General features: G+C 38.7%; 1 protein-coding gene across 3 annotated transcripts in view; it reads right to left on the minus strand.

Annotated features, from left to right (window-relative positions):
- LOC109922379 (metal transporter CNNM2-like) overlaps positions 1-18081 on the minus strand; it is a 183171-nt gene that overhangs the window by 58632 nt on the left and 106458 nt on the right. For all 3 annotated transcript variants that reach the window (XM_048609111.1, XM_048609110.1, XM_048609112.1), the window contains exon 2: positions 5675-5818. In XM_048609111.1, coding sequence (XP_048465068.1) covers positions 5675-5818 — 144 coding nt within the window. The remainder of the gene's footprint in view (positions 1-5674; positions 5819-18081) is intronic.

The following is an 18081-nucleotide window of genomic DNA, read 5'->3' on the forward strand; positions in this document are numbered from 1 at the left end:
CCAACAATATAAGCTTACAGTAATTATTACCACACCCTCAAACTCTTTATGGCCTACTAACTATCTCACTTTGATTTGAAAAATATCTTGCATTGCCTTTGCGGCCTCAACTGACAAAGGCAAAGTAGGATCAAATAAGCTTTTTCTCATTTTATGTTTTCAGCTCTGGATATTAAGATACCCAGATGTACTCACTTGCATGCACTTTACCTACTGAATGGTGCATACATAAAAATTAGTAAAGTCCCAAACTGATACATTCAAAATGAAGAAAGCAAATTTCTGAATTTGTCAAACGTGAAATTCTCAATCAAAATTCCATACAACTCAGCACGTGGTATTGCATATCCTGATACTCAGGAATTTACAAAGCTAATCTAGTGGGGACCATCTGACCATCAGTGACAGCGAAAATCTGTTGACTAATGTCTCTGCGGCAAGTAATTATTCTCCTCACCCAGTCTTGCTACCAGGTAAGTCTTGACCCCAGGCCCACAGTAATATGGTCAACTCTTAACTTCGGAAATGACCTAGAGAGTCAATCGGTTCAAGGATAATCAAGGACGTGTAACTAATGACGACTGTATCAGCGCTGCCAATATTCCATGGCAGAGTGAAAGAAAAACTTACTATGCATTCCCTACATAACAAACTAAAAGTATTCATACTTTTATTCAGCTGAGTCGATTTCAGTATTTTCCTTCTTAATCTTTCAGTCACGGGAATTTAACACAACCTCAGCGTTCAATATAAAGCTTGTTAATTATTTCATTTTAAAAGCTTACTGCACTTCCATTCATTTAAACCATCTTCCATCCCCTTACCACCTCCCCCCACCCCCAACCACCCCACCACCCCCTTTTGGTGGATGTACCATTGCTTCAGTCTCTTAATGGCCAAGTACTTGATACACTACAATGTTCAATGCAGCACATTCCCACAGCGTACGATGCCAAACTTGCTGTTACACGCAAAGCTGAACCAAAATGTTGTTACATTGAAGACAGGTAGTATTATGTAAAGGTTTCTTACTCCAGCATTCCATAGAATCACAGAACCTGTACTAACATAGTAGATTGTATTGACTTCTTATACTATGTTGTCCTGAAGCTCAAAAAATAATTATTTGTTGTACACGCTAGGTGCGTTAGCCATGAAAAATGCAGGGTTACAGGGCGGGGGTGGATTTTGCGTGAGATGTTCTTCAGAGGGTCGGTGTAGACGCAATGGGCTGAATGGCCTGCTTCCACACTATAAGGATTCTGAGATTCTATTCTACAACGTTAAAAGGCTGTGCAGACTAAAGGGAGAAAAATGGGCAAACTTGTCATATGAAGAGATTCATGTCATTTCAAAAATGAGGACTGAATAATCTGTACTTTCTAACTAAGTAGTGAGCCACGCAGGAGCATGAAGGCCCCTGTAAAGCACTATAGCACTAGATAGTCAGATAAAATTATTATATAGTCTGGTCAAAATAAGAACTAAGAAACAGAAGCACAGGGACATATGAGCATGATCCACCACTCGATAAAATCAGAGCTGAGCTCTCCATTTTCCTGCTTAAATTCATTTAGTCCAAAAATCAATTAATCGCAATCTTGACATATTCAAGAAGAGCATGCACAATTCTCTGTAGAGCTGTAAAGATCCACTATTCTTTGTGTGGCGAAATATCCCATCTTTACTCTGAATGACAATCACTTATTCTGAAGTCATGCTCCCTACTTCTAAACTCTGAAGTCAGGGTACACGTGTCTCAGTATCTACTTGTCAAGACCACATTGGGCTTTACGAGTTTTAATAGGACAACTTTCTCATTCTAGGAAACATGTTAATGGACCAATGTCGAAACACATCCAAAGCATGTATACCCATCCTGGGTGTAAAGATCAAAGGTATACACAGGCTCTTTAAGAAATTCCGTCAAAACTGCAGCAAAACTTCCTTACTCTTGCACTGTAACTCAACTGCAATAAAGATAAACAGACAATTTGCTTAGTTTATTACTAATAATGTCAACCTGCCTAACTTAGTTGTCTTTCCTGCAAGAGAACAGCTGTGCAGAATGCACTTAACCATCCAAAACCTGTCTACTATTTGTGCACCATTTGCCTATGGTCTTTGAGCTGTTGGGAAAATATCTGGGTAGTGCAAAGGCAGCTCCAATTCTGAAAATGTGGCACCAATTAAAACAACAGTATTTTTTCAAATGCAATTTGGAAGCACATTTTAATAGGGAATTTGGAGAGATAGTAAGGTCTGCCTGGTAAAAATGCCAAATTATGTCGAGTACATGTAGTTCAATAAAAGTCAGCTTGACTCACTTAGCTGAAAACACATCTCTTTCAGAAAGTTACGGGCTCAAGTTCCACAAATTAGCCTGACACATTAACTTCATCCTGAAGTTATGATCCAATTGCTGTCCTTTCAGGGAAATATGTCCTTAAGTGTCAAGAACTAGTATCTGTGATCATTCTATGATATCACGTGGATTTAAAAATATCTCTGGAACCATCTGATATAAAAAAAATTCCAAGCACTGCACTGAAGAAGTTTCCTCCCTTAAGCTTATCAGCACCAGCTAAAAAAAAACAATTTATAAATTATTTTATCCAAGTGCCATTTGTGGAAACATGTAGGCAAAATAGTTACTACATATGCCCACACAACAAGAGTTTGAAGCTTTTAAGGCTTGTACTGCCTCTTGCCAAATAACCATTTCAAGATTTTAAAGGAAAATTTCCCTGAAACATAATATTTTACCAGCATTGGCACAGTATAATACACAGGTCCTCAACCTTCAAGATGCACAAGTGTCTTCAATGTGTCCTTTCCATTTTAAAGCTATGGAGTTAAATAGTTACATGTTCTTTTAGTATTTCTCAGCTAAAGGTGTTCCAGTTTCTTTAATGTGTTTTGGTAGTGTGCCAAATACTTTAATTATATCTCTCATGATACAAATTGTGGTTAGAAAGCAAACTTCAAGGAGCTAAAGTCTACAAAAGGGAACAGATAACAGAATGTTAGCCTTTGTTACAAAATGGATGGGGTTTATTTTTATTCACATAGGCTTTGATGGCTAGGCCAGCATTTACTATCCACTCCTAGTTGGCTTTGAGAAGGTGTGAATGAGTTGCCAAATGGCCTATACCTGCTCCTACTTCTTGTGCTACGTAATCTAGTAGGAATATAGGTCACTACAGATACATTTAGGGCTTTCCTTATGATCAATGAGTCTTCTCCAAAATAAGTCACAGTTTGCTAAAATTATTTAATTCAGGGGGCCCCATCATTTCAACTTTTACTGTAAGTATACATCAAAACTGAATCACCAATTTCCAGACAAGGCACTTTTCCCAGTTGATGTTGTTTGTCCATCTTCAAATATGATCAAAGAGCATAAAAGTAGTAGGAACCAGTCAACTCATTATTCAGAGACCGCAAGCCCCTTATGAATTTTCAATTAGATTACCTTTCATTCATATAAACACCAGGAAATACAAGTCACATCGACTCACTCTCCCTTTATAGGTCAATCCCCTTATCCCACTCTAGTGATCCCGAATTGTACCAGGGGTAAGCCATTCAGCTCAAGTCTACACCGCCATTCCACAGATAAATATGCCTTTCTTTTAGTATGGAGATCGAAAGTGCACAATGAACTCCAGGTGTGGTCGCACAAACGCCCTCTACAATTTTATTAAGATTTCTTTCCTCTTATCCTCTACTCCTCTTGCAAAAGTTAACATCCCATTTGCCAAACAGCACATCATTTATGCATAACAACATTGAAATTTCAAGGACACCCTGATCTTCTGAATACCTGTTTCCCAGACCTCAACATTCAAAAATATTTTCTTTTTATCTTTATATTTTCCACCAAACATACTCTTTCATCTGCCTTCTTCTTAGTCACTCAACCTGCACATTTAGCCATTTTGTATCCTTCACACTGCTTATTTTTCCATCTAACAATGTGCCATCAGTGAATGCAGCATACACAAGTTTATCTTCCTAATCTAAATCATCAATATAGATTGTAGCTGGCCAAAGTCCAATGTTTATCCTTGCAGTATACTGTTATTTACAGCCTACCAGCTCAAAAATACTCCATTTAGTGCTACTGCTTTATGTCCATTAATCTACAATCAATAATTAATTATGTTAAAGATATATTATAAATATAAGGTTTATTGCAGGTTGCTCCAAGATAGGTCAACTTTTTGGATCTTTGGGGAGAAGAACAATGAACATGGACAGGTCTCGAGACTATATAAATTCCTAAAAGATGTGAAATCTGATTTTATTTCTTACCATTTAACTCATTCTTTACTAGGCTAGAACAAACTGCCTCTGTTGACCCTGTTCTCTATGTACAGGTAAGAATCAAATGTTTCGAAAGTCAGGATCTTATATTTGGTTCAGATACATAAAATTTTCTGCCAAAATGCACCAATTTTCTCAAACTGGTCATAGTCTAATTATTTTGAGCTGGTAATAAGTGTGTCAAAACCAGTCAGTCAATCATTAGTTTAGAGTATCCATATTCAAGGCAATATCAAGTTATTCTGACGGATGTTTAATACATTTTTACTGAAGGTTCTTACGTTCAAAGAATTCACGTAAATTAATCTTTTTAAAAAATGGTCATATTGTCAGTTTAAGAACAATACGTCTTCAGTTCATCCAACAACTGATCAAAAAAACCCTTCCCTTCATTCTTCTTGAATTTGAAATATCCAGCAGTAACTGAAGTTTTGGGGCAAGTTGTTTTCCTAACTCGAGCTCTTTCTTTTTCCACCTTAACCTGCCAAAGTTTATCATTAAATTATAAATTGGACTTCCGTAATTTTCTGACTTCCCAACTGATTGACTCACACGAAGAATACCAAAGCAATAAACTGTGCTCCCAGGAGTGTTTTTAACAGTTCTGCAGTGAAATCAGCCCTAATTAATGCAAGCACTGTGTTAAACCATTATTATACAGATCAGAGACAATTGATTTGCCACACAGTTCATAGTGTTGTAGTTAAAAGCGGGAGGACTCTTGTGTAACAGTGGTAGCGGCCCTACCTCTGAGCCTGGATACCTGGGGTCAGGCCCCACCTGCTCCAGAAACGTGTAATAACATCTCTGAACAAGTTAATCAGGAAACATCTTAAAGTCAAATATCTTAAAGCACTTTCTCTCATCTTCTTTGAGGAGATCTTTGTTTTCCTTTGGTTTTAGGTCATTATTCATGTTAATACCAAGAAATCATATATTGTTTCAAAGCAGAAACATTGCACAGGTGTATATAAAGAACATTAGAAAAAGAAGCAACTTGTAGCACAACCTTTTTCATCACAAGAGCTTTATCCATGTGTTAATCACACATTTACCCAAAACTAGCAGAATTAGGCTTTCCCTAACCTTGGTATGTATTGGCTGTTTAAAATAATTAACTCTTCTCCTTTGCACAGCTGTAATTTTCATGAATGGTAGAGATGTGCAGCAGCTATAGTGCTTTTATTTCAATGTAAGATGTTTGCACAAACGGAGCTAACTGAACACTGCATGTTGCATTTATCCTCAAGTCTGCCTCCTTAAAAAAGGAATACAGATTCAATTACTAATCCATGCACAAATGTTTGCAAGATTCTGTACAGTACAAGTGCAGCACAACACTCACTATATAAATCTGTTTCATCCAAGATTTCTGATTTGATAATTTCTTCAATTACATCCTCTAGTGTGACGACACCTAGAACCTCGTAAAATGGATCCCCCTCGCCTTCATTGTTCACTCTCTGCACTATTGCCAGATGGGATTTACCTACAAAGAGTGGAAAGAAGAAATGAATTTGAATGCGAAGATAATTTTGATGTATGATAAAATTAAAGCACACACACTGGAAGAACCAAGTTTACTGCTTCACACAGACAGAAACCTGTTCTTGCTCAAATTCATCATCATTAATATTCATTGATTCAATTACCTTAAAAACTATAGGAGTCCTATGTGAACAAGGAGAGAGTCACTAAGAAATAAGCAGCTAGATTAGATTTAGAAATATAATAATATTGCAAAAGAATTAAGTTAAAATTAAACTATTTTTGATCTATTCCCACTGCAAAGGCATAATAAAATGTGAACCAAAGCAAATGCATACCTGCAGTCTAATCATATCCATTTATAGAAATACAAAAATGCTTTTGCAAAAGATTCAGCTCAATGCATTGATAGAATATAGGGGAGCAGACATATCCAGAACAGTTAACAGGTTAAAAGTGAGATAACAATATTCTCAAGCTCCTTTACTTAACTAATGCTTCCAAGTACATACAATGATCCTGAGGAAAGTAGGGAAATAACCAGTGAAGATTCTAGAAATAATATTACAGACAGGTTCAAATAAGAATGATATGCTCTGGAGGGTTAGAGTATTTAAAATAACACTCAGTCATATTCAGACAGAGGTAACTTGGCAATTTACAGGTCAGTTCGTTTAACATGGGCAAGGGAACATTTTGGAATATTCAATTACAGATACAACTACTGCGACAAAATATTTAGATGGAAAAAATAATCTCAATACAGATTCAGAAAGTAATGTTAAGCTTGGCAAACCTTACGCAAGTTCATTAAGCAGATGTTAGATAATGGAAGATGAAAAGAAATGAATGTGAATATAAGGGCTTTGACACAGTATTATACAGAAGAGGAGAAGGGCAGCAACACAGATCAAAACTAATAGAACAGATATAAACACAGCTTCTTAGAGTAACTGGAAGCACAGTGCACAATGCTGTCTTGGTACCACTCCCGTTCAGGGAGCATATCAATAGTTTAAATTTTAGATGAAGAATATCTCGTCCAGATTTGCAAGTGATGCTAAATAACAAGAAACATAAGAAATTCTGAGGATCATAGGAGCTGAAGTAAAGCAGCAAGTAGAATTCAAAATTATACATAAGTTGGTGCACTTTTGTAAAAGGACATTTATATATTGAATGAACGGGTTGAGGAATTTATGTGACTTGGTGCGCATGGATTTGGAGATTCAAATTTCTAAGACATTAAGCGGATAAGGTTCCAAAATATAGAATACTGGGCTTAATGGCAAAAAGTATACGAGATTTTAAAAAAAAAAAATCAAGATTTAAGAGTCAAAGAGTACAGAAACAGACCTTTCGGTCCAACACGTCCACACCGACCAAGTTTCCCAAGCTAAAATTTGTTCCACTTTCCTGCATTTGGCCCATATCTCTCTAAACCTTTCCTATTCATGTACCTGTCCAAATGTCTTTTAAATATTCTAACTGTACCTGCATCTACCACTTCCTCTGGCAGTTCAATTCACATGCAAACCACCCTCTGTGAAAACATTGCTCCTCAGGTCCCCTTTAAATCTCACCTTAAAAATATGTCCCCTAGTTTTGAACTTCCCGAACCTCAAGAAAAGACCTTTCCTATTCAGCTTATCACATATCTATATATTTGCAAAATAAGACTGCAGATGGAGTTTTGCATGCAATTTTAGCCTCTACACCGTAGCAAAGATATTGAGGCAATTGAGAGAACACTGTATATTTTCAAGAGATGATTCCTGCTAAAATAAAACCCAAATAAAAGAACAGGCTTGTAAATGTAGGACTGTTTTCATTGTAGGTTAATGTTGATTTTAGAAATCTTCTTAAAATTAAGAAAAGCAGGATAGAGTAGATGGATTTGCATGATTTCACTAGTTTAAATTGATAATAGCATATATAATGTAATAAAGCTTTCCAAGGAACTTCACAGGTACGTTATAAAACAAAGTATAAAACTATGACATTGAACGTGTAATATTACGTCAGGTGCTCAAAAGCTGACCAAAAAGGTAGATTTTAAGAGGTGTCTAAGAGGAAGAAAGTGACATACAGTGTGTTGGGGAGCGAATTCCAGAGCAATTGAAGGCATAGACACCTTTGGAGTAGCAATTAAAATTGTGGATATGCACCAGGCCAAATTTACAGCAGTGTTGGTATCTCAGTGGTTGTAGCACTGGAGGATATCACAGAGATTGTAGGGGTGAGGTCATTGAAGGCTTTGAAAAGATGGCGACAATTTATAACTGGACTGTTAATCCAAATAATGTGCTGGGGACTCTGATTTGAATTCTGCCACGTGGCAGGTGGAATTTGAATTCAAGGAACATTTGGAATTAAGAGTCTAATGATGACCACTGATGTCTTTTAGGGAAGAAATCTGCCATCCTTACCTGCTCTGACCTACATGTGACTCCAGATTCTTAAGTGCCCTCTGGGCAATTAGGAATGGGCAATGAACGCTGGCCTACGCAGTGACACACTCATTCTGTGAATGAATAATTTTTAAAAAAACACTGTTTGACCTAGGGGTCAGCAAGCACAAGGGTGATACAGGAGTACTTCAGGAGTAGCAGTTTTGTACGACCTCAAGCATGTAGTAGACCAGCCAGAAGTACATTGTAATTGTCAATTCCAGGGACAACAGAGGCACGGTTTCAGCTGCAGATGAACCAATACAGTACACAATTGCAGCTTTGGTTAACGAATGGGAGATCAAAAGTTCATCTCAGGATCAAACATAACAAAGTTCTGAACAGACTCTCAGGTAGCTACAGGTTGAAGCTGGCAGTGAAGACCAAAAGCATTGGCTTCAGACTTCCCAATATTTAAATCCAAGAAATGTCTTCTTATGCAGAAGATGATGTCAATGAGGAGTCTGATAATTTAGCACTGGTGAAGAATCGAGAGAAGTGGCAGTCAAGTAGAGTCATCAATGTAAGTGAAAGCTCATGCTGTGCTTATGGATGACATCAGGCTGGGGAACTTGTGGATGAGAAATTAGAATGGGCCAACAACAGATTTCTTGAGGGAATTCCAGACAAAACAGTGCAAGAGCAGAAAGAGAAACTACTGCAGGTCATTTTCTGGCCACAATTAGATATCCAAGAAGAGGGCCAGGGGTAGGTACTCTGGCCAAGCAGGATGACAGGCTTGCAGGAGGATGGCATAGTACATTATGTCAATGACTACATACTGTACGAGATGGATGAGGAAGCAAAGTTCACTTTTGTCATAATCACATACCATTGCCACAAATGACATTTTAAGTGCTGATTTGGTACATAGTAGGGACATAAATTTGCTTAGAGAGATTTCTGGTAAATGAAGTGTGTTAAATGACAGGGCATAGATATAGAATTAAAATCCAAGAGATGCAGGGCAGAATGTAAGAGATACGTCTTCCTTTATACAAAGGTGAAGGAGAGAATGTAGGAGTTAAACACCTACAAGTACTACTGGAGCAAAATGTCCATTTCTGTACTGTATGTTTAATGAGATTTTGAATTCAAAATCACTGGTTGACTGAACCAAAACTATTTCATCCCGAAAAATAGAATAAATTACCTGGATTAAACATCAGTTTATGGGTTAATTTAGACAGCTCACATTTTAGAAATATTTGGTGCTCTGTTGATTGGTTCAATTCTTTCATTTAACAAACAAATAAGTTACAAGTCAACATTAATTACCACATCAGCTTCAATTTAAACATTCATTTTCTTGGAAAATTGTGCAATTAGAAAAAAGCTTATGAAAATTTCTGGTTAACTTCACAGTATATTCATTATTTACAAAGGATCGGACACAATATTTTAGAAATCAGGTTTCCAATTACAGTCTATTTACATGAATGAATGGAATATTTTGAGATGCAGATTATCGGAATTTTAAAAATTTATAATTCAGTGTAAGAAGCACAACAATTGGATAGTCACCCTATATCGTGACCACTTACAAATGTTTTTGCTACTGCATATTATTAATGGTCATTCTGGAATGCAACTTCAGCCCACCCGACTTCCTTTTGAAATAAAGGAAAGTGGAGTCAATTATAAATACCAGTCATGGCAACGGACAAATGCTGAAGGCATGTTAAGCTATTCACGTCACTTATCAGAGGACACAAATGGGACAATAAAAGGAGTGTAACGGAAAATACGGCAAAGATACAACTGATATAGCAACCATAGGTTTTCACAAAACGCAATTTTATCAAAAAGATAAGTCCAAGCCACAAGTACGCACTTTTTTGGGACACCCCAAAATATTTCACACAGACAATAGGTTGAAGTACAATGAATGTTATTTAGAAATAATGGCAGTCAAATTGCAAACAAATGCCCACTACAAACAAAATGATCTGTTAATCTGTTAAATGGGCAGATTAGCTTTTGGTTATCTTCTCATCTAAAAATCTCTACATGCCATAATATAGCTTTCCCTAAGTATACTTTGAAATAGCAGACCTGATTATTTATGTAAGTTAGTTCTGCTATGACGCATGTCCTGGCAACACGAATTGGCTATAACACGATTCCATTGGTGGGCAGAGGAGTACATATCGACATCACATTATCGTTTCGCAGGCTTTATCCTGAGCATGCACAATGTCAGCGCTATACTCAAGTCCTGGAGTGACAATGCCATTGAGATTACTAAACATGGTAAACTTGATTTCAAAACTTGTTCACTTAATTATGTAAAGCAAAATATATATTTTCACATTGGAGTTATTTGGGGTGGTATTTATACAATGAGGAATTTAGGTGCTGGATTTCAAATTGAATATAAAGCAAGCTAAATCAATCATACACACCAGTTAAACATTTTTGTACTCTGCAGCCAAGACATAGCATCATCAATTTTTCAGATTAATACAAAACACATTAAGTTATATGTGGCAGTTCAAATAATACCGTATTATCAAGAGGAAAAACACAGTTCATATTTCCGTCTTAATTGACATTTACACTTGGCTTCTTCACTGGGATTGTTGGGAGTAATATATACTCAATATACAGATGTCCAAGAGCATAGCTGTAATATTTGTTTGCCAATGAGTAAAATTATAAAAAGCTATTTCCATGCTCCGAAACTAAAATAGCAATAAGGAAGATCATGGACTAGAAATCTATTTAAAGATCACATATTACTTTTTACTGTTCAGAATCGCTAACATTAAATGTTGCAGAGCTTGGTTAACCCACAAATGATCATTATACAATACCACCTATAACCAAGAGTAGGTCACAGACGTGAAATCTGTAAACATGAAAAGGATGCTTCAATCCATAAGTTGACATAACAAATTTTATTAAATACCTGGTGTTGATTGCATGACTTGTGAAATGATACAGTAGCTCTCAATGTCAAAAAGTCACTCAATAACTACAACAGATATTAGTTAAGCCAAAGTCTTGAATGTCAGTATTATAGATTTATAGCAGAAGGAACACCAGATGGCTTGCACACTTAAAATTACTACACTTATGCATTCTAGGTATTAATGCAGAAATAGACTGAATGAAAAATATATATTCTTAATTCACACTCAGATAAAACTTAAACGTGAAGCACATTATAAGGCAACCACAAACATTATCAAAAATACTTTCACAGTCACATTCATTACAAGGTTTATTGCTGTTAGAAGCCAATGCTCACTTTTATTTGTCATTACTCTGTTAATTTCAAAGCTATCATGAATGAGAAAAAGTGGATTTGAGGAATACTGTATTAGGCTTTTATAACTGGACTGAAACGTGTCAATTGAACAACATGTGACAATAAAGATACAGATAAATCTATACATTTTTCTTTAAGATGTAGGATTATGGCAAATTATCAGAATGCAAGCTTTTAAAAGTCAAACCGGGCCACTTGGAGTATTGCGTACAGTTCTGGTCACCGCATTATAGGAAGGATGTGGAAGCATTGGAAAGGGTGCAGAGGAGATTTACCAGGATGTTGTCTGGTATGGAGGGAAGGTCTTATGAGGAAAGGCTGAGGGTCTTGAGGCTGTTTTCGTTAGAGAGAAGGTTAAGAGGTGACTTGATAGAGACATACAAGATGATCAGAGGATTAGATAGGGTGGACAGTGGGAGCCTTTTTCCTCGGATGGTGATGGCTAGCACGAGGGGACATAGCTTTAAATTGAGGGGTGATAGATATAGGACAGATGTCAGAGGTAGGTTCTTTACTCAGAGAGTAGTAAGGGTGTGGAATGCCCTGCCTGCAAAAGTAGTAGACTCGCCAAGTTTAAGGGCATTTAAATGGTCATTGGATAAACATATGGATGATAATGGAATAGTTTAGGTTAGATGGGCTTCCGATTGGTTTCACAGGTCGGCGCAACATCGAGGGCCGAAGGGCCTGTACTGCGCTGTAATGTTCTATGTTCTATTTTATTGCAAGATTCTAGCAAGGTGGCGGCAGGCTAAGTCTCTCCATTCGGAGCTCCACTCTGCTCGCCGGTTCTCTTTATCTTTCTTTGCCCTTCCTTTTTTCCCCTCCCTTCTTCTCTTTCCTTCGGTAGTAATTCTATCTACCCCTTTTAAATACCCCCCTAAGGAGTCGGGAAAGGTCTGGATCGCAAACAGGAACCATGTGGCAGGAGCTGAACACGCAGGTTGTGTCCTGCAGCGACAGCAGATCAAGCATGGGCTGGTGAGGCAGTCTGGAGCGAGATGCTAGCAGAAGCGCGGCGAGGGCTGGAAAGCCCGGACGGCACACTGGCGGAGGCACGCGAGGACCGGAAAGCCCGGAGTGGGATGCTGGCGGAGGCGCGGCGAGGGCCGGAAAGCCCGGAGCGGGACTACGACAGTGGAAAGGAAAGTTGGACTCTCAAGTTATCCTTTTCTTATCTTATTCTAAGTTAATGTAAATGGCAGCGTGTATGTATGGCAAAGGTACACAATTTTCACTGTATTTTTACATTGAATATACGTGACAATAAATGACTCAATGATTCCATAACGAAGCTTAACAATTAGATACAATACACAACAATATACCTCTTAACGTTATCGAACAAAGTTGAATTTGTCCACTTTCTAAAGTACGCTTTTTAGCCCAATGCCTTTGGAATCCAACTGACAATCAAAAAAAATGCAACATTTATTACATAGCTGAATTCTCACAATTACAAATAATGGGCTGAGTGAAAAAAAGTTGCTTTTTTTAAATACATTCCTTCATATCAGGCAAAACAATCATAATATTGGTTTTTCACGAGAACAGAGATGCACAACTAAGACATGTACATTTTCAGTCTGAACACTGAGCCAATATAATAAAAACAAGAACACAGTCAGTAGACTATACTTCTCTCTCAGTGCTGACTCAATCTTATGACAATTACACAACTCTTCCTGAAGGCTTTATCCTGCCTGCAAATCTATCCACAAAGCTGAATAAAGTGCCGTTTTATTATCAGTTACCTCTCATTGACTAGACTTTAGACCAATCCACATCCAACAATCTGTTTGGATAACACTGCTCACAATTTGATGGCAGTGACAAAGAATTTCACAGCATCAAAGAATCCACAACCTTCTAAAACAATCAATAAAATTCCAAATAAAACAACATCCAACATCTTCAATAAAAAGTCACTGTTTCCCTGATGCCTTTAAAAACAATTTGAGTTCTGAATCCAAATTATAAAATGTGGGCATCTCTAGCTGGACTAGCAATTATTGCCCACCCATAATTGCACAAAGTGCAGAGTTGCTCTGGTTTGCAGTCACATGTAGGTGAAACCAGGTAAATATTGCAGATTTCCTCCCCAAGTGGACTTTAGTGAACAAGGCAGGCTTCTCTATGACAATCAATAAATTTACATGATCCCAGCAAGCCAGGTTTTTATAAAAACCAAAAGAACTGCAGATGCTGTAAATCAGGAACAAAAACAAAGTTGCTGGAACAGAGTTGTGTTCTGAGGAAGGGTCACCGGACCAGAAACGTTAACTCTGTTTTCTCCTCCACGGATGCTGCCAGACCTGCTGAGCTTTTCCAGCAGATTTGTTTTTGACCCAGGTTTTTATGCCTGATTTGTAATAAAATCACATTTCGCCATTAGCCATTCAAACTTATGGCCCAAATGGGGTTCGCCGTTAATAGTCCAATGACATTAAATCTATCCACCCCGTCGATAACTAACAGGTTCTTTCTTGGGCCATAGCCTGTGTATCAAGTTTTGTTTAAATCAATCCATATAGGGAGAGACTGAATAGACTGGGGCTATTTCCCCGGAGCGTCGGAGGCTGAAGAGTGGTCTTATAAGGTTTATAAAATCATGAGGGGCTTGGATAGGGTGAATAGCCACGATCTTTTTCCTAGGGTAGAGGAGTCCAAAACTAGAGGGCATAGGTAAGAGGGGAAAGGTTTAAAGTGGATCTGAGGGGCAATTTTTTTAATGCAGAGGGTGGTGCATGTATGGAACAAGTTGCCAGAGGAAGTGATGGAGGCAAGTACAATTACAACATTTAAAAGGCTTTTGGATGGGTACATGAATAGGAAGTGTTCAGAGGGATATGGGCCAAATGCTGGAAAATGGGACTAGATCAGTTTAGGATATTTGGTCAGCGCTGACAAGTTGGACCGAAGGGTCTGTTCCCATGCTGTATAACTCTATGACTATTAGTTTTTGAGATATATAGTTTACAAACAGACTTAAAACACTGGCAAAACATTATCCCTGTCCACCTTCAGTTGCAGGGATAATAAGTTTAGGTAATAATTTTAGACATATCTTAATTCTGGCGAAACTGCACTTTATGGTAATGAGTAGATCCGCGTAATGCTCCTCCAATACACATTTTTTAATAGTGGCAGAACAGGGTCTTTCACAGATAACAGTGTGGAGCTGGAGGAACACAGCAGACCAGGCAGCACCAGAGGAACAGGAAAGTTGACGTTTTGGGTCGGGACCCTTCTTCAGAAATAGGGAAGGGGGAAGGGAGCTCTGAAATAAATAGAGAGGAGGGGTGGGGCTGGGGCAGGTAGGTGGGATGTGATAGGTGAGTGCAGGTAGAGAGTGGTGGCGATTGGGTCAGTGAGGTAGGAGGAGCGGATAGGTGGGAGAGAAGATGGACAGGTTGTGTCAAGTCAAGGAGGCGGGGATGAGAGGGAGGGTTGGTCATGGGATGAGGCCGCAGGTGAGGAGATTTTGAAACTGTTAAGGTCCACATTTAGGCCACTGGGCTGTAGGCTCCCAAGGCGAAATATGAGGTGCTGCTCCTCCAATTTCTGGGTGGCGTCATTGTGACACTGGAGGAGGCCCAGAATGGACATGTCACCCAGGGAATGGGAGGGGGAGTTGAAATGGTTTGCGACCGGAAGGTGTTGTTGTTTGCTGCAGACAGAGCACAGGTGCTCTACAAAGTGGTCTCCGAGCCTCCGCTTGGTCTCACCGATGTAGAGGAGGCCACATCAGGAGCAGCAGATACAATAGACCACATTGATGGATGTGCAGGTGAACCTCTGTCTGATGTGAAAGGTTTGTTTGGTACTTTGGTTGGTGGTGAGGGGGGGGCGGGGGGAGGTGTCGGGGGAGGTGTAGCACTTCCTGCAGTTCCTGGGTAAGGTGCCGGGGGTGGTGGGGCTAGTGGGGAATGTGGAGCAGATGAGGGAGTCGTGGAGAGAGCGGTCCCTACGAAGGGCAGATAGGGGTTGGAAGGGAAATATATCTTTGGTTGTGGGATTGGATTGCAGGTGGCGGAAGTGGAGGAGAATGATGCTTTGGATATGGAGGTTAGTGGGGTGATGTGAGGACAAGGGGGATTCCGTCTTTGTTTCTGTTGAGGGAAGGCGATGTGAGGGCAGAGGTGCAGGAAATGCAAGAGATGCGGTTAAGAGCATTTTTGACCACCGAAGGCGGGGGGGTGGAGGAAGAGTTGCATTCCTTGAAATTAGAGAACATCTGGGATGTTCGGGACTGAATCGCCCCACCTTGGGAGCATTTGCAGCAGAGGCGGAGGAATTGGAGTAGCGGATCGCATTCTTGCAGGAAGGTCAGTGAGAGGAGGTATCATCTAGGTAGTTGAAGACTGGAAGCATGATGGATAATTTGTGATATTCTGAATGATTGGTAACAAGCTTCTCATAGTTATCAAGGCCAACGTAACTAAGCTGTAGGACAGCTTCAGAGTATCTTAGAATTGTTTCCATCAGTGTTCCCTGAAATGTTGGCCACTTGACAGTTGAGAAAACAGGATGATTGGGGCAACTGTCCAAACGGTCGAAAACAGTCCATCAAACTTGATTTTACAAGGGTTTTACCCAAATGTTGAGGATCAGTTTTATAGATGTTAATGTTTGTTCAACAGCCTTCCAATTGATCTGAAAAATATATTGGAGCCATTGGTGATGGATTTTCTCTCGCACTTTTTTGTTCCAAATTCACAGTTCAGGTCTCACTACAGTGTAGGAATATGGTGACAACTACTTTGTACACCTAGAACTTTTGTTGACATGGAAACCTTTGGTGCAAAATATTCACTGCTATAGTTTGTCAAAGGCTGAAAATTAGCATATTGGATTCAATGCTGCATCTTTTTGTCAATGGTGGTCTTTTGAAAGAGGTGGCTGCCACGGGACAGAAAATGATGAACATTATTCATTGGAGTTTACAAGGATTAGGAATGATCTTATTGAAATATACAAAGTTCCAAGGGGGCTTAACAGGTTAGATGTTGAGATGATGCTTCCACTAATGGGCGAGTCTTGAAATAGGGAAACAGTCACAGAATAATGGAACGTTCATCTAAAACTTAAGTATGAAGGATTTTCTTCTCCCAGAGGTTAGTGAATGGTCTGGAATTCTCTACTCCAGACAGTTATGAAGGCAAAAATCACTGGAAATATTTACAGAGGAGGTAGACAGATTTTTCAAATATCAGGGAGTTGATGGATATAAGGAGCTGGCATGAATAAGGAGTTGAGGCCTGGGCAGATCAGCCATGATCTTATTGAACAACGGAGCAGGTTTGAGATGCTGAATAGGCCACTCCTGCTCCTATTTCTTATGTTGTTTCTTATTTTCCAGAGTCACACTTCCAACATACATGGAAGGCGGAATATTTGGCTGACCAGGTGTGGGCTATTTTGGTTTGTTTCAGCAACACTCAACATAGGCTATTGTTTTGTACACAAAATTAAGAGATTAAGAATGAGGTACAAATAAAGGCAATGATATTCCAATAGTTTGCAAACTTTAGATCATATGGTGATTCTGAAAAACATTAGATCAGACTCAAATGTTGACTCTATTTCTCTCTCTCCACAGCTGCTGCCAGGCCTATTGAGTTTCTTGAGCACTCTCTGTATTGGGATCAGTTCAGCTTTGGCACAGAGACCCAAGTTTAAAGACTTTTCCATTCAGATAATATTTAATTGTTGATCTTCAAGGAGATGAATATCAACTGTTAGGTTAATTATAAGTGTCTGGGTCATCGCAGAGCATGTCTAAATTTTGGAGGTGCCAGTTTTAGATCACCCACTTAAGGTAGTGGCAGTTATATCATTCTGACACAATTGCTTGGTGAGTAGTAACACAAATGGAGATGTTGCAAATGACCGAGGCAGTTACCTGGGAGCAAGACAGAAGTAAAGGGGATAGGTAAACACAAGTACAGAGACTCATTTTTCTGGAACATTAGTCCAATATTTCAAAGGTGATAAATATTTTCATTCAGTACAAATACTTTTTACAATTCAGTACAGGAATTTCTAAACATCTAAAACTTATGGAGAAGAGTGTGCTAAGGGAGTATAATCTTGAAACATTTTCTTGCATTCCATCAAACCTTCCATTAAACATTAGCAAGTTTGAAACGGTTTCTCCTTAAGTCCTCTCAATCAAGGTACAGTGAGAAAATATTTCCTCTGTGTGACACATAACAAAATGATTAATTCTTTACAATCAAATATGCAATGTTATTACTTACAGAGAGAAAATGAAAATGTTCCCCACAGCTAGTAGTAACTGAGATTGGAAGATACTGGGAAGCATGATTGTTTCATTTTTATAAAAATTATTACTGAAGATGTGTTCAAGTAAAGATATCCTTAAAAATGCATTTATAATGACGCTCAACTTCCACAACATACCATGTTACCTGAGATAACAAGGTGTAGAGCTGGATGAACACAGCAGGCCAAGCAGCATCGTAGGAGCAGGAAGGCTGACGTTTCGGGCCTAGACCCTTCATCTGATGAAGGGTC

This window comes from Rhincodon typus, chromosome 20 (genome assembly GCF_021869965.1).
Source record: "Rhincodon typus isolate 14 chromosome 20, sRhiTyp1.1, whole genome shotgun sequence".
Taxonomy (NCBI): Eukaryota; Metazoa; Chordata; class Chondrichthyes; order Orectolobiformes; family Rhincodontidae; genus Rhincodon; species Rhincodon typus.